Genomic DNA, 25609 nt, shown 5'->3' with positions numbered 1-25609 from the left:
GTCAGTCCTGTGTGTGTTTCCCAGTCGCACGATTATTGATTTATATGCATATATGCTCGACCGGAGACGGGAAGACAAGACATAATTATTCATATGACATATATAAAGATTGATCGTAATTGCTGTGAATTATAAGGATCGAGTATAAATTGAGATCATGACAAGAGGGGAATAGACTATTTTGACAAGTCCGACAAACACCATACGTTACAGCTGTATACCACTTCCCGGTTGTCCCGGTCCAGCATTCCCACCACCACTACTACCCGAAGGAGGTACGTTATCCAATACCCTTGATGAACTCAACGTCCTAGCTCGATTCCGACTATGATAGTAGGTTGACTATTCTCCAAAGTAACAATTTACCAACATTGATGATCAGCTGTCCACCGAAAAAGAAACCCAATAACCCAATAACCCAATCATTGAGCTTTCTACTTACCGGAGATTCAGGTTCATCCTCCCCGTTATTCTCCTCCTCATCATCCTCTTCCTCATCACCCCATATATTATGTTCAGGCAAAGCTATAACTCCGCTCCCCGGATCAAAGCTTATTTTCTTCCTTAACATTCCAGAAGCATTCAATTCAGATGGTGGTGGTGTAGGATCTCTCCAAGGGTTCGAACTGTCCCCTGTCGCACCATATGATCCTGAACGTGATCCCCCTGCTCCTCCTCCAGGGGAAGAAGAAGGTTTCTTGAGACTTGTAGACGAATTTGAAGGTCGAAGTGACTGTCCAGTTGACCATCCTTCTGGTATTCCACTTCCACTTCCACTTGCATTACCTGAATCCGGTGTATCACCTCCATTTTCTCCACGTTCTCTCTGTAACTTCTTGGCTACTTTTCTTCTCAAACTCAATACGACACTTCTCTTGCCACCTTCTTTAGCTCCATCGCTAAATCTTGCTTTGGCAGGTAACCAAGGTGTGGGCAATAATCCGCTCAGAGCAGGATGGGCATATCGACGCCTACCTGTATTCAATACACCAAAATAGAAATTGTTCATGGGTGGTTGTGAGTAGTCAGTTCGTCGATCACTCGGCGCCACGTAGAGTGTTTCATCGTTCACAGCATATCGTCGATGATTGAGATTACTTTGTTGGACAAGTCAGTTGAAACGTACGATGTATCCTGAAGTGAATTCAACTCACCTTTGACTCCTACTGACTGCCCCCTCATCCCCTACTCCAGCTACACCAGTTGGTTCCTCACCCCTCTTCACCTCACAGATACTGCTCAAAGCGAGGAACTGACTCAGAGGTCCGAAATCTCGCCACATCACCCAGCTCCACCACAGCGTATACAGTATGAGAGGAATCATCGCTCCTGAGGCCCAGAAGAACTGTCGAAGGGAGAACAATCCAGTCATGAACAGTTGGAAAAGTACCAAGGCCCACAGTGTACGAGCGAATGTGATTCGCCAGGCTTCACCATTCGATTCATATGGCTTGAAGTAGACTAAGGAGAATGAACGTAAGCTATCCACTATAGTGATCGGTAAAGCCAACTTCGAATCTTACTGAATAAGAGCTTGTACTTGTACACGAGATCTGATCATTTGTCAGTCATGCATTTCTGGGGATTGATCGGATGCACTCACAAGCTACTCCAAAGTATATCGCACCAAATACTAAGATGAGAGGACTCATGACGCTATAGACCAAGGTGATTGTGAACACCAACAAGGCTTGGGGGTATACCCAGCCGTAGTTCAACATGGGAGGAGCATTCGCTTCGGCGTAGTCTGTAGCAAAGTTTATAGCCATGTCAGCCGGCGGTGATTGTTATCGCGCAAATCCCGACTTACCTCTTGGCGTCTTTGTCGACAGTGCTCTGGAATATCCAAGAGTCAAGAGCGGACCCATGTTGAGCAATTGCAAGGGCATAAGACCGAGTGCTGATACGACAATATCAGCTTGATGAGCAATATGCGACATGCGGTCGATGAGGCTCACCTTGAAGCATCACATAGGACACCATGAAGTTCCTTACGTTGGCACCTTGAAGAGCGCTGGCGAGCTTTTGTGGAATCTGTCATTTGTCGTGAGTCATGTTCTCAACAAAAGCAATCATCGAACTCACCTTCATAGGACTATCCACAAAGTCCCGTACGATGGCAATATAAGTAGTGGTAAGGAGGAAGACGAATAGTACCGAGATCAACAAGAAGAGGTGATATCTTCAGAGACACCCGAGAATGGATTCATCAGTATCACCACGGAATTTGAGCTCAATTAGAAACTTACTTTTTCAAAAGAGAATACTCAGTCGCACTTCTACTCTTAAATCCTTGTCGATAACTCAGCCCTATATTTATAGTCAGTTGGCCTAACAAACTTCATAGGTCACCAACACCGGACTTACATTCCAAGAAGAACGGTAGTAGACCGTTGAAGATGGTCAATGCCAAAAGTGGTAAAGAATTTTGGACAATTGCTGCTAAACGCGGTGAGGCATCGATAGTCTTCGCTAACCATGGCATGATCTTCTTGATCTCCTCGTAGGATAGTAGAGTTGCGAGTGACGATACCGGGACTACGCAAAGTGAATCAGTATGGTTCAGGATGTAGAGGCTGAAGCGATATCGAAATGTGACTCACCGAACCAGAATAGGAAGAATACGCCTGTTGTTCCCATGACAAAGAAATCTCTAATCTGCGCTTCACGATTCGGCATCGACACTTTACTCCATACTACATCTCGTGGTTCGGGTGCAAGTTCAGTGACCACTTCAGAGTGATGAGGGTAATGTAAGACTTGACATGCGGTTTGCTTTGTGAGCGAGAATGTAACAAAACCAAGTAAGCTACCGCCATTGATCCATTTTCTTTTGGAAGGAGATACCGTCTCTAGCAGCAGTAACTCACAGCATCTTTGGCATCTTCAAAAGTAACAAACGCCGCATGGGTAGCTTCGAACCTTCCTCGTTTCCTCAATTCTTTCACTTCTTCATCTGCTTTCTCGAATTCTTTTTCCCAATATTCGATCGCATCCACTTTATTTCCAAACCAATTCGGTCTGTAGGTAGGTCGAGGGCGAGTGGTGTGTATATGTACATGTGCTCTTTGTTCACCTTCTTCTAAAGTCGAAGACTGGTCCAGCTCAGTGTTAGAAGAAGATGATCCATTCGCGGATGCAGAAGTCAATTGTGGACCTTGATGAGTCTCTTCATCATCATCGTTATCTTCTAGATCAGGTATTAATCTAACTTCTGTTCTTTGCGGTGAGGTTGATAGACTACCCGCCAAGGGAGGTTTGATATACACATTGGAATTATACCCTTTAATCAACTTGTTCGCAGGATTACCTACCCAATCTACCCAAGCTTCTTCTAATTTCAATAACGCTACTGTCCTCCTTTCCAATACTTTCCTAACCGGTTCGACTTCCCTACAAACACTGACGCTCTCTACCATCCATCCGCAATTCTCGAAATAGTCCGCCAGGGCCCTATCGCCCCTCAGATGCTGAGGCAGATTGGATACGAGGACTGTCCGAGCTGAGATGGAATGGATTAAATGTAATCCAAAAGATTGTCGGGATAGGACGAATCGATGAAAGTTGTTATGAAAGAATGAGAGACACAAGGCGGTGAACAGGTAAGTGAAGATGAGATGGATGGTCGAAGAGGTGGTGGGATCAAGGAGAATATCATACAGACTTGGTCGAGTGATGGGCGTAGTGTTATTGGCCATTGCGTTGATGTTCATTGTCGTAGAGCTGATTGTACTGTTTTCACCTGGATCAGGAGCAGAGTCTGTAGAGCCATGACGCTGTATCTCTCGGTTAGCCAGAGAGTCAATGGATAGATGTCTTGAACAGCTTACGAAAAGGTTCAACGGTATGAGGACCATTGTAGCTAGGAACGCCGACAAACCAAAGAGCATGAATGCCATTCTGAAAAAATTGAGGAGCTGATTGGACAGAATATATATTAGTACGGCATATACAAATTTAGAAGGGCTTATGGCAAGCTCACAACAGCAGCATCTAATCCTACAGTCTGTAAGACAGTAAATTCCGAAGTCCTAAGTGTAGGTCTGATCCATCCGAAGAACCTCGTCTTGCCTGATGAGCTCTGAGCATCAGGTGAATGAGCGGGCGTAGGCGAGAAATCTACGTATACATTGAAGAGACGATAAAGTCAGCGAAGATTTGAAAAATAAAGTGATGGTCGTGACCTTATTACATACTTACCCTTGAGCTTTGTTCTACCCATGTAGACTACGTCCCACCTCGTCCTCAAAAAGCAAAACGTGAAGAAACTTGTCAATCCAATGGCAAGAGATAATATGAGTTGGGTGGAGAACCATGGTCCTATGGAAAAGGTGTGTCAGTGGAAGTGAAATGCCGGACACATGACCTTTTATTAGGAATGGAGAACACATACCATCGAATTTTTCTGATAAGCAGTAAGATGAACCAGCTCAACATGGTCAGTTTTTTTCGGTACGTCCAGATCGAAATGAGCGAAATGATGGAGGTGATTTTGATCCTCACTCACGTAGAGGTCCACTTCCAGGTGGTAGAGGACTGGTATCATTCTTATCATCTCCATTATCCAAAGTTCTCAGCAACGTCAATGTCTCTCCTATCCAATTAAGCGATGTTGAAGACATCTTGTTATTGCTTCACTTCGATCGTGCGGCTGAAGTCGTTCTGTTGTCAATCGATATGTTGTCTTGTTTTCTTCCACCAAGAATCGATTCTTCTCAAGATCCTCCAAGATGTCAAACAACACACATGGGCTTCAACGCTTCACGATATGTATAATGTAGGTTGCACTAGAGCAAAAGATGAGAAAGGATCAATGGTCAGTAACATAGGTGACTTGGGGTGGTCGTGCGACTTTTGTGTGTGCAAGACATCTGATTGTTATTGCGTAGGTCACGTTCAAGATCGGTGTGACAAGGCTGAAGTTCGCTCATCATGATTCAAGTCAATCGTGTCCATCGTCTTGTATATTAAATAGAATCGACGTCAAGTCGACATTCGGGGTATCTAAAGATGAACATAGAATCAAAAAGGATATTCGAGATCTCTCCTAGCCTTCATGAGATGACCTGTCTTTCTCAAATACCTCTTCTTCTGGTCATCTGCTCTATCTTGTTTTAACAGGTATCGATAAGTCTGTTCTTAGGGAAAGTTCCACCTAGAAGAAGAAGACATTATCACATCAGTAAGATATCATCCAGGCATCACCTTAAAAAGAGCTTTCACAACTCACCATACTCTGCCCAAGTTGTATAATTGGGGTTACTGTACGCCTCGGCATGTTTCGAGATATAATCAGCAGTAGGGTAATCTAGACAAAAAAAGCAAAATGAGCACTCTTTTGCTATATTCTGGGAGGTATGCACTCACCATCGGGACTACATCCTATCGAACCGGTATCGGTCCTTTGGTAAACTCTGATGTAATCAATTCTGACGTAATTCGGCCAGATCAAATTATCGAAATCTACAGCTTGGAAATTGTTTGACATTCCGAAATTGAAAATCAAGGCCATGGGTTCTTCGGGGATAATTCTCCTTCCGATTTCGACTTTTTCATTTGCAGCGACAGCATCGGCATACATCGTCCAAGATGGTTCACCATCACTGTACCAAGCGATATAACCGTCTTCCCTCTTGTCGGGGAATGCTTGCCATTCCACAGCGAAAGTCGTGAACTGTTTATTCGAACCAGGTTGATTGTAGTAGATATCCGTAGGTACCCTAGTCAAAGTCGATACAGCCTGTTGGAAGTTTCCTCCCAGATACGTATTCCAGTAGGACAAACTCGTATCGTAATGCTTGAAGTTTGCAGAAGAGTTGTCGAATTGATAGTGGTCGTCGAACGGAGCGACTTGGAAGGATTGCGAGACTTCTCCTCGTGATTCGGAGAGAATAAGTTGCGCTTCGATCAAATCGATTTCAGGAGCCGCTCTTCCAACACCAACGTTGGGTCCTGGATGATCTTCACCTGTACAAGTACATGCTGAAAGTCGCTGACCGGGGAGGTAAGAGAGTGGACCATCATTTGATCCGGTGGTGAGCGTCGCAGCTGGACCAGTACCGTTGGCATAGGTTTGATTTGCGAGCGTTCCGATATCACATGTATCGTAAGTGTATCTAGGTATCACGTCAGCATAAGGTGATGTAAGAAAGGATAGACGAAGCTCGTCCAACTCACGGCCATAATCCTATGTCACAATTACACGATCAGCCTATGCTATCATATGAAGAGGTTGCGTCGTAAGTTTGACTCACCTTCAGTCGTAGCTCCGTAACCTGGTCGACCAAGGTTACCCATAGTCCAGATACCAGGCCAGAAACCACCAACAGTAGTGACACCTGGCAAACTGGCTGACACTTCAATATGGGCGTTCTTGTTAAAGCACAACTTGTTCCATGATTGGAGCATACCAGATTTGAAGTTGAGATCGTGGATGGGTTCTTGAGTCATGGTGAGGACGAGATGACCATCTTGAGTGGTGGCGGCAGAAGGGTCGTACCATTCAAAGTCACTGAGATCGATACGATTCAGTGTAAGTGATTTTCTTGTAAAAGAGGCGTCATGAAGGAGGCAACTCACCCAGTGGCCCAATAATGGAAATCAACCGCTTGGAAGAAAGGATCATCACCATCGTAGAAGGTTCTTCCATCTTTGTTAAATTCATCTGAGAAAACCAAAGTCCATTCATTTCCATCGGATCCAGTCATGGTGTACGAGTCGGAGGGTGTGTCACTATCTATAAGTGAAGGTAAACCGGTGATTGAGGGATATTGACCTGAACCGTTTATGCCACCTAGATTGTATCCAGAGGTATTGGCACCTGATGAATTGCTATTACCGTAATACCAAGCGATGATTGGATATCCTGCAAACAACATCACACCGCCCGCGGCCAATGTCAAAAGAGTCAAGGCGTTTGCCCATCCTCTCCATGAAGTGATATCAAAGGGTGTACTAAGGTCTTTCCTCTCTGCTGCGGTGAACGTGTGCAGGTGATCATCCAAATCATCATCATCTTCTATCCCACCTGCACCGTATGGCCCCGCACCTTTTGCTAAGGCTGCATCTCTCTCTGAAGAATTGGTGGCGGATGGAGTAGAGGTGGTAGGGGCTATATTGGCTGTAGGACCGAATCTGTTTCCAGATGAGAAAGACGCGTAGGAAGCTCCTCCCGTGGAGCTGGCGGGGTTACCTCGATGAGACATGTGTGAGTTGTGTTGGTCGTATGATGCTAAGGAAGATTCCGAAAGGCGCTGGCTCATGCCAGGGGTTTGAGCAGAGGCAAGTAAAGGTTCGCGGCCAAGAGAAGGCGATTGGCTGCCGTACTGCATTGAGTGTTGAGTGTTGATAACAAACGAATTTACCGACCGACCGACAAAAGGGAGTTGAGCGTTGGTTGTTGCCAAGAAGATTGATTATGTATTAATAGATATGAAGGGAAGGTGTAGGTATATCAAGTTTCGATTTGTTCCCCAAGTGGTGAACCGTGATGAAGCCAAGAAGAAGAAAAAAAGAGAGCCAAGAAGAGGGATTTAGTGTCCGAGCAGGGTCGATAGGGTGATTTGGTTGTTAGATCATCTGTCAGCTGATGGTCTGTTCTGAATGTTGTTCACACTAGTCTGATAGCTAGGAAGGAAGATATGATAGACGATACAAGAGGAATGAGAATGAGAGTGATGAAAATGTTGGTTGAATTGATGAATTGTGAGAGTGACACGGGCTGGGTGGTGGTAGAGTGGTAGGCTGTGTCGAAATCAGGTCGAAATGTGAAAAACAACTTAACCCAGGAGGGAAAAACTGAGTATGAAGTATGAATGAATGGGAGAAATGGCACGGGACCAGAGGGAAACAGGTGATTATCATATTTCCATTCAGGGTAATTCCCAAACACACCACACGCAGCTAGCTAGCAGCTTGGCCCGGCTTTTTATAGAAAGCAGAGACACGAGGTGTTACGTAATACCACAATTCCTTTCATATGTCATCCACACTGCGCATCTGGAGATGGGGTGATTTTGTCTCGCACAGTATGGTATCAAGGAAGGGAGAAGAAAAAGAAGAGGTAAAGAGTGCTAGCCACAGGAGGAGCATAGCAGGAATGTCTGTCTCTCAAAACACTGGACTTGCGAAGGAAGCGTTCAATCAACTCACCAGCCCACCTCCACTCCCACTACTCTCCGCCGTCATCTGATCTCCAAAATTCTTGTTACCTCGATGTTTGGCCATTCTGCTTATGTTCTAGCTCTTGAAAGCGAGCTTCACTGTGTTGTGAGATTTCCTTTTTTTTGGGCGTCTTAAAGAAGGAACAAGCGATACTGAGTCACTTTGAGCTGAATTGACAACACGAAAACGCGTGAAATTTAGTTTGAACCGTCAATGATGTCAGGGTTTATGTAATTGTAATTTGGCGTGAAGTAACTTCGACAAACGTGGTGAAAGAATGTTCTATACTAGCTAACTAGTTGTCTGACTTGGATATGGGTTCGACAGTAGATGGAAAACTTGAAAGATTTGATGCTCAGTCAAATCTTGACATGTATAATTACGACGATCAATCAGTTACAAGACGACAGGAGGTATCTAATTATAGCAGGCAGACCACGTGAATTACCAGGACAAAGCAACTAACTACGAGCTACGTACAGGTGGCCGGACCGTGCATTTCGCTACTTCGCAACATCGCCGACGTGGTTGACTCGTCTTCTCGATTTTTCTGTTCAGTAAATAACCTTGACCGAGTCCGACTGAAAAGTGTATAGTTGGACATCGCCATTCTATCGTTAGGCGATATATGTACCAGAAAGGAGGACCGGACCTGGATTGTATCATGGACGTTGGAATGATGCGTTGTCAAATATCAAGAAGAGCGATGGAATGGATGCACAGTCAAGAGATGTACAGTATGATAATAGACATATCGCATTTATGTATACGCAGCAAAATCCACATCAACATGTAACATTGCATTGCCGCCCTTTTCACACTGTTTTCATCTGGACTTTCAACACAGTGAAGATTACATGCCATATCTTCGATACGGACACTACAGCATAGTGAGGCATACGCAGTAATTTGTGGCTATTGACATTCAAGGTTTTACGCTCAGGCCTGTGCTGTATGTTGTATGTGGTATCGCAATATTGTAAAACAAGACGAGGACAAAAGAAGATCCTACCAATCCCACAAAATACGCCACTACGACGCTCGGTCCTCACCGCTTTGTGTTAACGTGAGAAACTGACATGTTTCATTTCATTTCATTTCTCAAGCATTCTTACTGTTCTTCTCATCTCATCCTGTAGATTTTGAGGATAGACGTTGGTTTTGCATCTAACTTTACCGCATGTACATGATCGGATCGACAATCCCATTCGATCGGATCGCAAAGAACAAAAAAGCGGTCCAGCTGAATCCCAGTTAATCCGAAACAATTCCTACCCACATGAAACGACGCGATCCGATAAGTTACCTTACACCACTCAGGGTCATTAGATTGGGATAGGCTCGTGTTACCCGTTGGACCCGTCGTTTTAGTGTTGTTTTTTGACGCACAGATCCCATTAAATCGGATCAATCCATCAACCCAGCTTTATATCATTGTTGTTAGCTTGACTTGGGTTAACAACCAGGGCCATCTTAGTATCAAAATGTCGTATAGGCAAAGGGAAGTGGGGGAAAGAAAGAGTTGTTGTTAGAAGCTCAAAGCGATGTTTCACATACTCACAGCTCACAACTCACAACTATCTATCGATGCTAACTTCACACAATTCAGCATCGCATAGCATATACCATGACTTCTCTTTTATCTTGTTGATTTTTCATTTCTGTTCTCTCAGCTTCATCTTTGCCTCGGATGTTCTAACGAGGTTTCCTTCTTTCTTCTTTCTTCTTCTTCTTCTTCTTCTTCCGCTTCTCTTCCTCTTCTACATTTCATAAACCCCTTCTGCTCTAACTGCAATATACTTTCTTTACTATAATACTCACGCTCTTTACTACCCAGCTCAAAACAAACCCATCTCATCACCAAACATTTCAAGCTCGAGCCTATACCTGTTCAACAATCTACCATCGCACTGCTATTCTTCATCTCCAGCCTCTCCGCACACGATGTCTCGCTCGCACATCGCCAACATGCATTCCATCTCCTCCCTACCATCCGTGACCAATCAAGAACTATCTACCCCTCGATCAATCCCGTCTCCAGCATACGGCCTGAACGGAGGGGTCTGTACACCTCCACCTCGAATGTCAAGTGATAAGGATCGAGAGAGACCAAGGGATTCAGGTGTTCATGCTATTGGAGCGTTCTTTTCTACTCCGTATGATTCAGATCTCGATTCGGATAACGAATCTATCTCCACTACCACCAATAGCAATACTACTCGACAGCCTGTTGCTGTCGCCCGAGCTCGGTCCGCTAGAGCGATCAGCGTCAATGTGAATAAGCCTACGGCGAAGGCTTATAAGGATGCGTTGGAAGCTAAGATTAAGAGCCAAGCTGGTGAATTGGATAATTGGGAAGATAACCAAGATAATCATGAGCTAGAACCCCCTAGATCACCGTTGAAAAGAAGTGAAGAGAGAGGTAGACAATCTGATGAGTCGGGTAGAGTCAGACCTTTAACAGTGGTGGAATTTCCAGAACCTACACTACAACCTGATCAAGGTCATGGTAGAGGATATCCAAACTCCAATGCACCTCCATCATACTCTAATGCGAATAGTACAAGTGGATATCCACGTACACCACCTCGTTCAAATCCCAATCCTGCCACCGCCCCATTACGTCCCAATCCTCGTATCGACACTTCCGGACTATCACCACCACGTACTATCCTTCTTCCACCTCCTTCCTCTCCGATCTCACCATTACTTGCTGCCCCACCTCAACCGCACTTCTCTCCGCTCTCTCCACCCTCTTCACCATTTGCCAGCGCTGGTGCAGGCGGACACGGTCGAGCAGATAGCGTATCGAACGGCTCGATAAGGGGATTCGACATTATGGCAGAGAAGAAAGCCCTATTTAGAGAAGGTCAAGAAGAACTGTTCACTCCGTTTTCCACCAGACGTAACAAACCTGGTAGAATGGGTGTTAATGGGAGACAGACCAAATCTGCTTTTTTGGCTAGTGGGATGGATTTTTGGAAGAGGTTTAGCGTTCATGTGAGATTGGATGAACAGGAGAAAGCAAGTAAGAATGAAAAGTGAGTGTAGCACGATTTCAATACAATATCGCAGTCAACCGTCTTGAATTCATTCTGTGTAAAAGTCTCGTCTTCTAAATCCTTCGGGTGATGTCAATGAATGTCTAGCTGATGTTTCTGTTGTGTAAACTTAGCGCCTGGTTATCGAAAACTCAAGAACGAAGAGGTCGAATCAAGAAGATAATCTGGGTAGTGGTCATACTTGTAAGTCCCTTACAGATCGAATTTATCAATGAGTTATGAAGCTTAAAGATCATCCGTTTCTCCACCGTAGTTGATCATCATAATAGCCGCTTTGGTAGCTTACTTTGTTACTCGACCTTCACCTCCTCCAGCTTCCATAGCAACTTCCATCTGATTTCCGCTCACATTTTATTCTCTTCCTTCTGAGGAATGTGTGGTTGTCTTGATTCTTGATTATATATTACGGACAATTGACGTTCCTATGTCTCCCTTCCTCGCATGGACCTTTGTTTTCTTTTTTTTTTTTTTTTCAGTGATTGTCATACTTGTTCAATATTCTAACGTTAATTCAAAATGACATTCCTCACGAATGGGTTCGGTGTAACCGACCCGCATCACTTTGCTGTGAATGCTGTTATAACCTAGTCAAATTTTGTGTACTTCGTAAAACCATGCATTGATGATATACCCACTGTATGACCAATCCTCTTGTCGGCAACGATTGGGATGAATGGTGGAACACTGGATACGGAATACGGCCGTACTGGACACGTTAAGTTAATGACATTTTTTACCAAAAAAGGCGGGATATTTCGCCCAGTAATGTATCACGACGGGAATGTACTCAAAGTAGTGATGATGGACCACATTGGGCCGATCCATCCATAGATACCTCTCACCCGATGCATAGGTCAACCCCAAAGGAAAGCAACCGAACTGGATCTAAACGAGTAAAATCCGCAAAGGACACGGCCGTTATCCCAAAGGTACTCGAATGGCGAATGCACCTCATGGAATGTACATTCGGAATGCTGTTCTTGTACACAAAAAAACGAGGTTCCTTTTCGATTCAGCATGCATAAACTCAGTGATACCAGTGCTGTTCCTTCAGCCATAATCGCCAGGTAGGTTGGGCTTGGCTTGATCCCTTTCCTTCGTTCCAACCGAGTTTGTACGCCATCATGATCTAACTCGTCCTCACCTTTTCGGAGAAGCTGTCGCTCCACCCTATTTCGAGTGAGACAACACACTGAGGGAAAATGACATTACAAGGCGTCGAAGCTGGTATGGGGAGAGAGAAGGGGTAATCCATTTTCTGTATCGAAAGACAATCCCGAAAAGAACAGACTATCTACACCGAAAGTGAATGAGAGGTAGTATGCCAAGTGGTTCTCAAGTTATTTATAGATAGGGGTGCACAGGTAAAAGCATGTTTCTAGATACGATGACCGTTAAGTACTCATGAACACAAACGAGTGTATGTACCGCACCGCGAATGGATCCTAAACTGATGTACAAGACAAGTGTGGAAGACAGAAAGGTGCCACGTTTGTTTGTATGGAAAAGGGGGACTTGTACGGTGATGAGGTGATGACGAGTTTTGATCGTTTGGGTCAGAGCTTAATTCGGAAAAAAAAAAAGAAACACAAGGGAAGGGATGAGGAATGAGTACCTCAACGGTTATCTACCCTGAATCAGTACTCGTATGGTGATGAAAATTGATGCATCTCGTTCGTCCCCCATTCCCATCTGGCTATCAAAGCTATCAATCAAGCTTGTTCCCAAAAATAAACTGACATACTGCTTGCTACTCAAGATCATTCATACTCAATCATCATACATACACATACACATATATACATATATATACACTCACTTCTTACATACCATACCATTTCATCCCATTCATCTCTCGTTTCAACAAAACAACAGAACAACAGAACGAAGAGCCGAAAAGATCCTTTGTCATCCCCAATTCCCCCATTCAATAAAACATCATGTCAGACGTAGACTCTGGAGCATCACCTGATTTGGATATGGAAGATCCATGTGCCATCTCGAACGATGATTCGAGACGGGGATTGAGGATCGGTGCTATATTCATCATCTTGGTTACTTCCTTGCTGGGTACATTGACTCCAATCGTATTTAGACATTCTGCAAATGTACCTACACCAGTATTCGAGTGAGTTACCTCCATGAAGTCTCAACGTGACATTCTTGCTGAATTTCATCTATGTTGTATAGCTTCGCAAAGTATTTTGGTTCAGGTGTCATCATAGCTACCGCTTTCATACATCTCTTAGCACCTGCATGGGACGAATTGACTTCGGAATGTTTAACTGGAGCTTGGACAGATTATGTAAGTGATCACTTTGCCTCGACCATGTCATAAGCATATATACTGATGGTAGTATGATCTTCGAAGGATTGGGCACCAGCCATTGCTATGGCAGCAGTATACGGTATATTCTTCGCTGAAGTAGCCGCGTACAGAATTGGTACGAGGAAATTAGAGAAACTCGGTGTCAACTACAGTCAGTCAACTCGCATTGCTCTTCCCGCCGGTGAGCCGTTATGGTGTGTGTACTGACTTGATATTGATACTCCGACAGGCTCACACGCACATGATAACACCGATGCTCATGCTCATACCCACGCTCACGATCCTCCTCTTTCCGTCGATACCACCATCCCTGCTCCCCCTCACCACATCCACCCATCCGCATCTAACATCCAGGCCAATGACGATACAGACCCTCAACTACAATCTGCTGCTGAGAAACAAGTCCGAAAAGCCGATCTTGAGTCTAATTCAGATATCGATACTGTCAATCAGTTGCCAAGTGCCGCTGAAGCTTCTGCTCAGCTGGTAGCTGTCGGTGTCCTAGAATTCGGTGTAGTCTTGCACAGGTGAGTCAGCTTTCTGCATCCCGTCGAGGCGGGCTATCAAGTTGATGCTGATTTGGTCTGTGTCATGTACCTGATTCAGTGTCATCATCGGTCTTACGCTCGGTGTGACTGATGAATTCGTTACTCTATTCATCGTCATCATCTTCCATCGTAAGTCATCACTCAAATTTCCGATGAATCGCATGGCGCATGGGATCAGAATTGCTAATCTTGGTCGACGTTCTATAGAAATGTTCGAAGGTTTAGGTCTGGGTTCTCGACTCGCTTCTCTCAACCTACCGAAAAACTTGGCATACACCCGATGGGTCGCTGCTGCGTTCTACGCGATCTGTACACCTATCGGTGTAGCAATCGGTATCGGTGCTCGACACAGTTACAACGGTAATGGCGCTACTGCCAATATCGTTTCCGGTGTTTTGGATGCTACTTCAGCTGGTATCCTCTTGTACACAGGTAAGTTCAATCGTGTTTTGTTTACCACTCAGTCCTAATTGTTGTTTTGACTGACAATGTTCCTTCCCGATCAAATAGGTTTAGTCGAATTGATGGCGCATGAGATATTACTGAATCCACGAATGATGAAAGCCAGAGATCTGAAGTTGGCTTATGTGTTCACTTGTATGCTTTTGGGTTCCGGTCTTATGGCTTTACTGGGTAGATGGGCGTAATCGTCATTTCAGTATATAGCCTTATAATTGAGTGAGAGAAACAGAATTACCATATCAGAAATGAATATAGAGTTTTTGATCTAAGTTAGTGTATATTCCTATCATGAGTGAACTGTCAACTGGGCTTTCCATCTGCAAGAGAAGAATGTCGATATGGTATTCGTATATGAGAAGGCGTAAACTAGCCTGCATGATAATTATGGTCAACAGGCAGATGACTCGAGTACAACGATGATGAGATCCGAGTCGATTCGGTGATTCGGGAACCGAACGGTCCGAGATGCGATATCGTCACCAACGCCAGATCTCATATATAACACGAACGATAGATAGCGTAGTAGTAATCTGTAATAATCAATCACTTGTTCCCATTCAGACTGGGTCTCATTAATAGCACACAAGAGAACAAATACAGAGGAAAGATGTCATCAATATCTGCTGCTTTCAAAGTCGAAGATATCTTCGGAGTCAAGGGGAAGGTAAATCCATTTTCCCATCTCATCATCAGTTGCTTGTTTCCACTCCCACTCGTTGTCTTATCGTTAATCTGTTTTTATGTGACTGGTATTGTAGATAGTAGTAGTCACTGGAGGAGGAACAGGATTGGGGAAAGGTAAATTCAATATCTCACTCACTATAGGGCATATACATACGCGTGACGATCATGTTGACATGTTTTGAGGAAATGTGTATAGCTATCACCGCTGGATTCGCCAACAACGGTGCGAAAGTATATATCACAGGAAGGAGAAACGAGGTGTTGGAATCGACTGCGAAAGAGATTGGAGGTGATATTGTTGCGTACGTACAGACGACTAATGAATGATCGAGACTTGCCAGACGAACTTGGAAATGTCTTATGTGATACCGATTATGTAGTATCCAAGGGGACGTATCTACCAAAGAAGGTTGTAAGGCTATTGCAGATGCCATCAAAGCCAAGGAGTCCAAGGTAAGTCATGATTCATATATATCCAACCTGGAGTTATAGATAGATGATAGGTGTTTGATGATATAGATCGACGTGTTGATCAATTGTGCTGGGGTGATGAGAGGTTGGAAATCCAGTATCAGCAACCACGATGATCGTGAGTGATTTTACTAACAGCTACTTTTTGGTTGATATCTGACCGAGTCGGACACACGTAGCCGACCAAGTTGCAGATCTCTTATGGGAAGGTCACGATGAGTGGGTGTCCCTAGCCTGCTGACCTATGCAAATGGAAACCTCAACTAATCAGGATACCTTGTTCAGTGATGATTTTAACTATTCCAACTCGAGTAAGCGATATCGCGCAGTCTCGATCCTGGTGATGACGTGGATGCTTATGATGTTCATGCGGCTTGGTAATAGTCAACGTCAATGGCAAGTTTCTTCTTTTCATTACTTGAGAGGACAACTAAAGCTAACATCGGGATTAGGTGTTTACTTCATCACTGCCGCCCTTGTTCCTCTACTCAGACAATCGGACTTCCCCAGTGTCACCGTCATAGCTTCCATTGCAGGTCTTGCTAATCAAAGGTGAGCGCATGACCTCTCTTGCTATCCACGCATATGCGTGATATCAGCTGATATAATGCTCTGAATTGTTCTCAAAGAGCTATGGGAACCGTGTCTTATGGTGTCACCAAAGTGAGTCAATAACCGGATCGATCGCGATGATATACGCTGACATAACATCCTCTTTCTTTTTCAGGCTGCAGGTATGTCCATTCGCTTTCTGATATATATAACATGTGCCATCATGTATTGATCGAACAACAGCTATTCATCTCGGTAAATTACTTGCTGGAAGACTTCATCCGTAAGTATGCATTAGACTGAACCGCGATAGAATGACCATACTGACCTGTGTATGCTGCCTCAGGATGAAGATTCGAGTCAACACCATCTGTCCAGGTAAGTCTGGATCACTATCTCATCACAGCTCTCGAAACTGACCAAAATTCGTGTGTGTGCATAGGTATCTTCCCATCTGAGATGACCGGTAAATCAGAGACAGGGGAAGGACACGAGTACAACCTTGCCGAAGGAGCTTCTAAAGCCGCCAAGAGATCTACTGCTGGTGTGTTTGAACCCTTCAGACTCTAAGGAAGTAGCTGAAATACCATTTCTTCGTTATAGGTCGACCAGGTCTTCCCGAGGAGATCGTCGGACCGGTATTGCTCTTGAGTTCTCGAGCGGGAGGATACATTGACGGTGCGCTGTTAACTGTTGATGGAGGTAGATTAATGGTGAGCTCTAACTTGACCCCTTCGAGATTGGTCAAAGCTGACCGTATATCGGTGTTGTAGGGTGCTGGTATCAACGACGGACTGAGACTTGCTGAGGATACATACATTTAAGATACAGTCATTCAGAGGAACTTGGAAGACCGATTTGCTTTTAGTTAGATCAAGAAATAAGTAGAAAGAATGGAAATTGTGGATATATGATGCATGGTAATGCTGGGTTTCGAAGTACGAATGGAGCATATGTCAATCGAGGATTTGCTATCTTAATAGGTCTCTTCAGGCATTCTTATACCATCATTGATCCCTGCGTTCTGCCATGTCATCGTCAGCTGTTAGCTAGCTCTCTTGCAACGGAACTTCGGTCGAAAGTGGGTACACACCATTAGTCTTCCGCCATCCACAGTGATCACAGCATTATCCATGAATCCCCCTGCTTGACTAGCTAACAAAAGTGCTGGACCAACAATCTCATGCTTGTATCCTGCTCTGCCTATACGGATATTCAGCTCAACACCACCTGATCTTGGAGGTGGAGTGCTTTGCCTTACCTAATGGTGATCGCAGGGCTGCTTTGTGTGCCGGTGGATGTAAAACCCTATTACCATCTTGAGCCAATTTCGAGGTGATTTCACTGGGAAATGCACCTGGCAATATCGTATTCACTCGGATTCTTAAGCTATCACAATTCAATCCGTGATACGTTAGCTAACCCATGTCAAAGAGCAGTGGTGTGGGAGGAGTATGGAGGACGCTCACGGTGATAATCGCCCAGCAAGCATCTCAGCCAGGTGTAGTGCTGACTTTCTACATCAACAGAGGTTCATCGTGCAGTTCTTGCGGGACTCACTTGCTGCCTGCGAGGGCAATCAACCAAACTTTCTGATCAGCCGAAGTAAGCTGACACAATGACAGACATACTTTCAAGGAAGATCATGCCTACCTTCGATACACCGTATGTCAAACTTGATACCGATCTGTATATCCATAAAACCACGGATCAGGCATGGGCATGTGAAATATATAGATAATCTATACAGAAACCAGACTGACCGTTGATTAGCCAAAGCAGCAACCGATCCAATGACAATCACACTCCTGATATCGGATCTGCGCAATAGTGGGACCAGTGCAGCCGTCATAAAGTATACGCCATTGACATTCGCTTCGAGAGCGCCGGTCAGCTCTTGGGTTAGTGATCAAAGGGGAAGTTGACTCACTGGCATTGGTAATATTCCAATCATCACTAGTTTTAACCATATGAGCATCATACCATCCCTCTTAGATTTTACTAACTCATCTACACCTTCCCATACGAGTCTCTCTACAGCGTCCGCTACGATATCTCCGTATCAGCTCATGAGGTACCCTTAGCTGGTTCGGGTGAACATACGATCGTTGTGATCCTGGATAGGGTTCTTCCATGGTTTCTGAGCACCTGCGTTGTTTACGAGGACATCGACCTATACCATTCAGGAGCAGTTATAATGATCACTTGTCATGATGTATGAATAGTGAGAGAGAGTCCACTTACTTTCTCTTCTTTACCTGATATAAGATCAGCTATCTGTTTCACGCCCTCCTTAGTCGATACGTCCCCTTGTATCCTACAACATCATCAGCACATCCATTTGGAAGGATAAAGTACACAATTTAGACATTTATATGAGTCACTCACGAGAATATAGATCCACCCTTACCACCACAGCTTCCCCTAAGCTCTTTGACAGTCTTATCAAGTACTTCTCCCCTCCTCCCTGTGATATATACCTTCGCACCATTCGTGACGAACCCTTCAGCCATCATACGGCCAAGACCCGTCCCTCCACCAGTAATCACAATCACCTGCATTCATCGCCCGTGATCAGCGCCCATCCACGGCTGCACGAGCTCGTGAGTTCTAGAGGGAAAGGCATGGAGGGATGTTGACTTATGACCCACTTTACCTCGGACCGAAAATAGGTTGTTCGCTTCGAGCGGAACATTGGGATCACAGTGCGAAGTAGACATGTTGAAGCAGTACACCACAGTAGTCAAAACCAATATAGAGTAGTAGGTGACCTCAAGATGAACATATGTAGCAATCACAGATGTCATCCATAGTTGACAGAAGGAGTTCATAACAAATCAAACCACTAATTTAGCCTTATCCGAAAGGTCATTCCGGATCCAACGTCATCATGATCAGCCGTGCAGATCACCGAACCGAACTCGGAGGCTTTTCCACCGCATCGGATATCGCCCAAAGAACAAACGCTACTGTATCCACGAAGTCTACGGCATATCCAATCGACCTTTGCATATTACCATAAGGAAGGCTGTCGACTTGCATATGCCGAAGCTAAGAAACCAACCGTTCTCTTAGATCTATCCCAAAGATCACTAGCGGTATCCCACCATGATCTTCCTTCCCTCTCGCTTGACCCTTCCATGTCCGTCTCGTTGACTGTGTCTGTCTCTTCGTCTTCGAGATATCCGTCAAATCTCTTGTTAGGCAAGACTTCCATCCGGCGATACGACCCACAATCATCACACCAAGCCTTCCGAGAAGCCACCATCGAAGCGTACGAGGCAAGCGGTCTGCGTACCTCAGTAAATTTGAAACTTCTCGGTGCCCTATGTACATGTCCCGAACTATCACTCATCAATGCGTCTGAACAACATATCTTAGCTGAAGGACGGAAAGAGAAGATTTTAAATGGGAATTTGTCTTTCTCCAACAAACTTTGGGTCCTACATCCCTCCTACAGTATTTGACATATTGTCAGCTCAATGAGACGTATACATACATAGCCATATTCGTATGCATGAAATGAAGGGGTTTACTTACACATTCAGATTTCATCCTTTCGTTGATAGCACGACCTCGAGACTCAAAATCGAATTTCGTATCGACCGAATGTGTCCCTTCAAAGCTCTCTCTGAAACCTCGCATGTAAGGGTGTAAACCTTTGTCGACGAATGCTATTTTCGACTTTTTGGTCTCCTTGTCGAATCCCAAGATAGCTAGATGAGGATGGTGAAGGTGTTGAAGATAGCCCGATAGTTCGGCAGTAACTGTAGGTGGCCCATCGGAGGATTTGATGGTCTTACGGCTGAGGGTGCTGTCCTTGGTGTGAGGCATGATTGATTCCACGCTCATGTCACTGTTACTAGATCGGCTTAGGTATGCAACAAGAAAGAGTGATTGACTGGCGAGCTCAGGATTGCTCTTTCACAATGGGGCGTTATATATATTCATCTGCCCAGCTTGCCAATGTGACGAGTTAAGAAACAATTTCGAACTCAGGAACGAACCATCAACATATCCCAGTTTATATCCTTTGATCGGAACACACTCTTTGTGATCAGAATCATCAATGACCGAAGATACAAGACAGCAAAGACTCATGACAAGGCTGAATCAACGGATATGCATTCTATGCGCCCTTCGTAGCTGTAACATCCTCAATGGAGAGCGAAAGTTCAACCAGAATCCATTGTCATCGACTCGATTGTTTTTAGCGAAGACAACAGCACTGCAGTCGCATCAAATCCTCCGTTTCCCCAAGATTTTCTCATAGATAATGATCAATCGCTTTCCTAACACGACAGAGACTATACTGTATCTCTTGTTCACAACAGTGCTTTTCAATATGGCAAGCTCCCTCTCAGGCTCAATAACAATCGACGGAATCCAACCAGGATGGACCGTCAAGAAAGGCAGTCCTAGCGTGCGTGCCAGTTTCTCAGCAAGCTTCGCGCACAATCATCAGAGGTCGGCGGCAGACGGTAGTTTCCATGATGCCAGCGAAGATCCTGAAAACATGATACCCTCGTCAGGGACAGTCACAATTGTACTAGATCCAATGGAAGTGGCTGGTGGGTTGACATACGACAAGATCATACAACGACTCGATGCAAAATCAAGAGAAGAATGTGTAGGTAATCTTATATCATTCCTTGCTACCGATTACTCTTGCGTCTTGGTGTATGAGTGAAAGTATTTTGACGACTCGGAGTGACATGCAGATAACATGCTCGAAGTCTCCTGCTTCTACTGAGCCCACATTATCCCATCAATTCAGGACGGACCATAAGGGATTAAATATCGAGTGGCAAACAAACAATACCATTATGGGCTGTCCAAAGATCCACATCCAAGATGCACCATCATCATACAAGGTGGAAATGACCGAAGAAGATTTTGCAAGCTTCGAACAATGGAAGGACATCAGCATCACCTACGGTAAGGCTGTGACTGCCACAAAGAGTTTTTGTGAGAGTTGTAGTGGTTTGACGGATATGAGTGTGTTTCGAGATGTCGTCAAGGCGAGATTGAAGAGTGTCAGGTTTGAGGACGAGAAATGAAGTGGCAAGCTTGCCCGTGCTGACTCATATGTGAAGCAGTGTTTTTGCGGGCAAAGGTCGAGGGGTCGTGTCGGAATTGAGTTGCTTTGATACCTTCTTCACGAAAAGTGGTTGCATGGAATATGTAAATTGAGTATGACGTCCTGAATAAATGGGAGAACGCCCATGGAAAGCCGCTGCATTGGGTCCCAAACCCGGACGAGCAAGCGCGCTGAGTAGCAGGCGAACACAATGCCATTGTGGCTGTTCGAGAAAGGACACCGCGTCCTCAGAATAGGCGATCAGATAGGGGACAAATTGACCCTTCTCTTTGCCGGCTGACGTGCCGACCGGATCCTCGTAGGAGATAAGCTCACCTGCTTCAGAATAGTCGTGAAGACGTTGCTCTACCGGTATTACCGTCAACTCCAGTCGTGTGAGTGGACCGACCATGCAAGAGTCAGAAAGTGGGCTAAATGCATACTGTCATTTTGTATCATGCTTATCTATAAGCCGCCCTGGTCGGTCTCGTTCGGTGCCTCGGCGCCTAAAAGTGGGATTGACATTTAACCAAATTAGCGCCGAGCGATTTATAGTATCACATGACAAACAAGTTGTTCCTATCATGGTTATTGGTCTTTTTCCTTATCTTCCCTACATCTCTCCTTACCCTACCTTGATCATATGGGAACCTCTGCTCACACCCCATGATGTAAGTGAAGGCCTCTTCACCGGAAACAGAAGCACGGTGCAAAAGGAAAACAAAGTTACTTGGATTAAAGGCGCGCGGCATTCCAATCATCATACCCTTGTCGATCATCCTGACGAATCGGAATTGGATGGATTCACTGGTCGATACACGGTCAGACAGATAGTGAATGCAGATATGTCGATATATAAGTATCATTCGATACCTTTGGAGAACTTGGACGATGCTCGCCAGTCCGCTTCTACTTACGAGAACGAAGACGAGTACGAACTTGACGAAGTAGATAACATGTCATCGGATAGGAAAGATGATGTGCTTTTACCACCTAGGATTTACGATGAGGAGGTACCACTAGAACACGATAAAGATAAAGATAAAGATTTACATCAAGATCCCGATGCTCTCGGTGTAGGACATCAAGTGAACCTTGTCGAAGTTCCCTTTGCGACTACTCCTGATGGACATCGATTGACGGTCGGCGATACTTTACCAGAAGTCAAAGCTGTCGCTCTCGAGACTGACGATCCCGATGAACCATGTGAGACTATTCGAGCTTACGTCCTTGGTACCATCGTGGCGTCAGTAGGTGTGGCTTTGAACGTATGGTTTGGTGCTCGTCAACCCGGTATCTACATCTCACCTTTCCTCGCTCAACTCCTATCGTATCCCATTGGTGTCGCACTTGCAAAGCTCCTCCCCAAGACGAAGTTCACAACTTTTGGCAGGACATGGACATTGAATCCTGGACCCTTTACAATGAAAGAGCATGCCTTGGTAGGTTAAATCTCTGAAACACTTGGATTAATTCGAACTAATATCGTATCTTATCCTCACAGATCGTGCTCATGGCGACAGTATCGTTCCCAACCGCTACAGCCGTCGATGTCATTATCGCCATTCGACAACCTGTCTTCTTCAACGATCCTGAGATGGGTGATAACAAAGGATTCCAATTCCTCGTTGTCCTCTCAACGCAGTTCTTAGGTTTCGGTGTCGCAGGTCTCGCCAGAGATTATCTGGTCTACCCATCAGCCATGACTTGGCCTTTGAACTTGGCAAAATTATCCTTGTTCAACGCTCTTCATCGAAGAAAGGTAAACGAGTATGGTGTGGTGACTTTACCCAAGGAAGATGAAGACGAACAACAAGATCCACCCGTACATGGATGGAAAGTTTCGATGTTCCGATTCTGTCTATACGCCACTACTGCCAGTTTCGTTTGGTTCTTCTTCACCGCTTTCATCTTCCCTTCTTTGACTTACTTCAATTGGCCAACTTGGATCAACCCTACTAACAAGAAATTGGCCATTATCATGGGATCGATCACGGGTCTGGTAAGTCAATACCTCCTCATAGATTATAAAGCTGTACGAAGTTAATGCTTCTCATCCTGTCAGGGTCTTAACCCCATTCCCACCCTCGATTGGACATATATCAGTGGTGCAGGTCTCACACCGCTGATCACACCTTGGTGGGCTACTGTATCAACTTTCAGTTAGTAGACTTTCTTGCTATGTACATCTTCTTTACTTTCCAGCTGATCTCCTTATAGTCGGTGCATCGATCGGTTATATCATCATCGCTGCCATCTACTTCACCAACACATGGTACAGCGCATACCTCGTGCCCAATTCCAATCAAGCCTTTGACCGATTTGGAGCCTATTACAACGTTACCGCGGTACTCAGTGCAGACAGGACTTTGGATGTTGAGGCATACCGAGCGTATTCTCCGTAAGTGAACCTATTACTTTAGCTTGACTCTCAAAACTGATCCGATCGGCATTGTGTCAGTCTTTACTTTGGTGCTGGGTACAACGTAGTCATCACAGCTTATTTCGCTTCCTACTCTGCCATTCTCACCTATGCCTTGCTCAATCACTGGTCTGATCTCAAGAAGGGATACCAAACCGGAGTCCGCCGGTTCAAGACAATGTTGAACAAGAACAAAAACGAACATGAAGATACCATCCACCATCTCCCAGACTACGATATTCATTACGCTCTCATGACTAGGTACAAGGAGGTGCCTCAATGGTGGTTTCTGGTGATCATGGTGCTCTCAATCGTACTTGGTATAATCATGTGCGAAGTTTACAATACCACAATGCCAGTCTGGGGTATATTTTGTTGTTTGGCTATGCTTCTTGTTTTTGCCATTCCGACTGGTATCATTCAAGCGATCTCTGTGAGTATTTCCAGATAATCAATCAACTTCTATTCAAAGTTAAGGTAATAATTGCTGATGGTTGGAATGTGATGATGTAGAACATGCAAATGTCTTTAGTCATTCTCGCCGAAATCATCCCTGGTATCGCCATTCCTGGACGACCCTATGCCAATATGATTTTCAAGTTATACGGATGGGTATCGCTCAGTATGACCTTGCTTTACGTCTTGGATCAGAAACTGGCCCATTACCTACATCTTCCACCTAGAGCTACGTTCAGAGCTCAGATGTGGGGTTGTGCGATCAGTTCTTTCATCTCGATCGCTATCATCAACTGGCAGTTCAAGGCTATCCCTGATCTGTGTATGCCTGGTCAGAAAGATCTGATGACCTGTCCTTACTACGTGAGTGGTCTCATCGCTATCTAAGTACCGCCATATGGCTGACCATTCGTTGGTGTTTGTAGACCACTTTCTACTCTTCTGCTTTGTTATTCGGTGTAGTCGGTCCAGAAAGGATGTACGGTAGCTTAGGGCTGTACAAACACACCTTGTGGGGTTTCTTGGCGGGTGCGGTATTAGTCGTGATGGCTTGGGCAGCTAAGAAGAGATGGCCCAACAAGATAACAAAGAGTTAGTCATCTTACATACAGTATCACAAAGTTGCTGTCTTTTGAACAATAAGCTAATCATTTGGGTTATCTCAGATATTAACGTCCCCGTCATTATCTTTGGTGCTATGTACTTCGCACCTTACAACTGGTCTTTCGTCTGGGCCGGTGTACCCTTGGCGTGGTTCTTTATGTCATACGTCTTCAAGAGGTTCCCAGCATGGTGGAACAAATACTGTTATGTGTTATCAATCGGATTAACGGTCGGTGCTGCTGTCAGCGGTGTCATCCAGTTCTTCTGTATTACCTATCCTGGTGGAATCATGCCCTCTTGGTGGGGTAATACAGTTTACGTGTCTGGTAAGTATCCTCCCCCTTCTCTGTCCTTACCCAAGAAGTCAAGTCATAGCTAAGTTTACTCGGTTCGGTTGCAGGTTGTGATGCTCTGGGATGTCCGTTGAACGAAATGCCTGAAGTAGGATACTTCGGTCCAGGAGTGAGTCAATCCCTCACTCGTACTGAAATCGTGTCATCGCTGATCTGTTGAATGTCTTGCATAGCCTGGTGAATACTTGTAATCAATGTATCTGCGAGTGGCTGGCTACAAAAGGATAGTTTACATGATCATTACCGTTTAGCTCAGCAATCAAGTTGATCAGTAGTAAATTCAGATTTATTCATTTCGCTTTTTTTCTTATTCTTTTTTTTTCTGTTCTCACTAGAAGGTGGTTGTAGTTCAAGATGGTTTGAGTCTCGTTTGTCAGTTGTCACTTGTCTACATACGTTTATAGTACAGTACTCGTAGTGTTCA

General features: G+C 44.8%; 9 protein-coding genes across 9 annotated transcripts; 5 read left to right on the top strand and 4 right to left on the bottom strand.

The window, feature by feature from the left end:
* Window positions 1-207: 207 nt before the first annotated feature.
* Window positions 208-4622, bottom strand: V865_005896 (uncharacterized protein; the record flags this gene model as incomplete). The annotated part of the gene is made up of 17 exons (XM_066229662.1): window positions 208-342; window positions 443-1097; window positions 1155-1461; window positions 1524-1553; window positions 1604-1747; window positions 1811-1900; window positions 1959-2034; window positions 2086-2182; window positions 2250-2310; window positions 2368-2538; window positions 2604-2775; window positions 2871-3776; window positions 3831-3917; window positions 3983-4119; window positions 4201-4320; window positions 4394-4405; window positions 4508-4622. The coding sequence occupies 17 exons, from the start codon at window positions 4620-4622 to the stop codon at window positions 208-210; spliced, it is 3315 nt and encodes a 1104-aa protein (XP_066085759.1).
* Window positions 4623-5114: 492 nt separating this feature from the next.
* Window positions 5115-7205, bottom strand: V865_005895 (uncharacterized protein; the record flags this gene model as incomplete). Its single annotated transcript, XM_066229661.1, has 6 exons — window positions 5115-5155; window positions 5231-5308; window positions 5368-6116; window positions 6178-6187; window positions 6255-6511; window positions 6580-7205. 6 exons carry the CDS (start codon window positions 7203-7205, stop codon window positions 5115-5117), a joined length of 1761 nt encoding a protein of 586 aa, XP_066085758.1.
* A 2902-nt stretch (window positions 7206-10107) lies between these two features.
* Window positions 10108-11562, top strand: V865_005894 (uncharacterized protein; the record flags this gene model as incomplete). Its single annotated transcript, XM_066229660.1, has 3 exons — window positions 10108-11204; window positions 11339-11408; window positions 11479-11562. The coding sequence occupies 3 exons, from the start codon at window positions 10108-10110 to the stop codon at window positions 11560-11562; spliced, it is 1251 nt and encodes a 416-aa protein (XP_066085757.1).
* A 1603-nt stretch (window positions 11563-13165) lies between these two features.
* On the top strand, window positions 13166-14749 carry V865_005893 (uncharacterized protein; the record flags this gene model as incomplete). Its single annotated transcript, XM_066229659.1, has 7 exons — window positions 13166-13353; window positions 13416-13530; window positions 13597-13705; window positions 13784-14081; window positions 14161-14231; window positions 14310-14534; window positions 14613-14749. The coding sequence occupies 7 exons, from the start codon at window positions 13166-13168 to the stop codon at window positions 14747-14749; spliced, it is 1143 nt and encodes a 380-aa protein (XP_066085756.1).
* Window positions 14750-15171: 422 nt separating this feature from the next.
* V865_005892 (uncharacterized protein) lies at window positions 15172-17095 on the top strand (the record flags this gene model as incomplete). The annotated part of the gene is made up of 14 exons (XM_066229658.1): window positions 15172-15228; window positions 15323-15362; window positions 15445-15550; window positions 15629-15701; window positions 15768-15837; window positions 15899-15938; window positions 16005-16030; window positions 16172-16271; window positions 16349-16386; window positions 16515-16554; window positions 16618-16649; window positions 16714-16815; window positions 16875-16984; window positions 17045-17095. The coding sequence occupies 14 exons, from the start codon at window positions 15172-15174 to the stop codon at window positions 17093-17095; spliced, it is 885 nt and encodes a 294-aa protein (XP_066085755.1).
* Window positions 17096-17247: 152 nt separating this feature from the next.
* V865_005891 (uncharacterized protein) lies at window positions 17248-18991 on the bottom strand (the record flags this gene model as incomplete). The annotated part of the gene is made up of 12 exons (XM_066229657.1): window positions 17248-17295; window positions 17365-17474; window positions 17533-17660; window positions 17741-17784; window positions 17925-17958; window positions 18035-18146; window positions 18202-18227; window positions 18278-18317; window positions 18375-18444; window positions 18516-18588; window positions 18660-18826; window positions 18923-18991. 12 exons carry the CDS (start codon window positions 18989-18991, stop codon window positions 17248-17250), a joined length of 921 nt encoding a protein of 306 aa, XP_066085754.1.
* A 293-nt stretch (window positions 18992-19284) lies between these two features.
* On the bottom strand, window positions 19285-20105 carry V865_005890 (uncharacterized protein; the record flags this gene model as incomplete). The annotated part of the gene is made up of 2 exons (XM_066229656.1): window positions 19285-19725; window positions 19812-20105. 2 exons carry the CDS (start codon window positions 20103-20105, stop codon window positions 19285-19287), a joined length of 735 nt encoding a protein of 244 aa, XP_066085753.1.
* Window positions 20106-20616: 511 nt separating this feature from the next.
* V865_005889 (uncharacterized protein) lies at window positions 20617-21331 on the top strand (the record flags this gene model as incomplete). The annotated part of the gene is made up of 2 exons (XM_066229655.1): window positions 20617-20901; window positions 20993-21331. The coding sequence occupies 2 exons, from the start codon at window positions 20617-20619 to the stop codon at window positions 21329-21331; spliced, it is 624 nt and encodes a 207-aa protein (XP_066085752.1).
* Window positions 21332-22196: 865 nt separating this feature from the next.
* Window positions 22197-25376, top strand: V865_005888 (OPT family small oligopeptide transporter; the record flags this gene model as incomplete). Its single annotated transcript, XM_066229654.1, has 10 exons — window positions 22197-22793; window positions 22856-23353; window positions 23417-23513; window positions 23572-23752; window positions 23813-24206; window positions 24287-24592; window positions 24655-24820; window positions 24895-25158; window positions 25233-25294; window positions 25359-25376. 10 exons carry the CDS (start codon window positions 22197-22199, stop codon window positions 25374-25376), a joined length of 2583 nt encoding a protein of 860 aa, XP_066085751.1.
* Between the last annotated feature and the right edge of the window lie 233 nt (window positions 25377-25609).

The sequence above is a fragment of the Kwoniella europaea genome, chromosome 1 (assembly GCF_036810445.1).
Source record: "Kwoniella europaea PYCC6329 chromosome 1, complete sequence".
NCBI classification, from domain to species: domain Eukaryota; kingdom Fungi; phylum Basidiomycota; class Tremellomycetes; order Tremellales; family Cryptococcaceae; genus Kwoniella; species Kwoniella europaea.
This window is presented reverse-complemented; position numbering and strand designations above follow the sequence as displayed.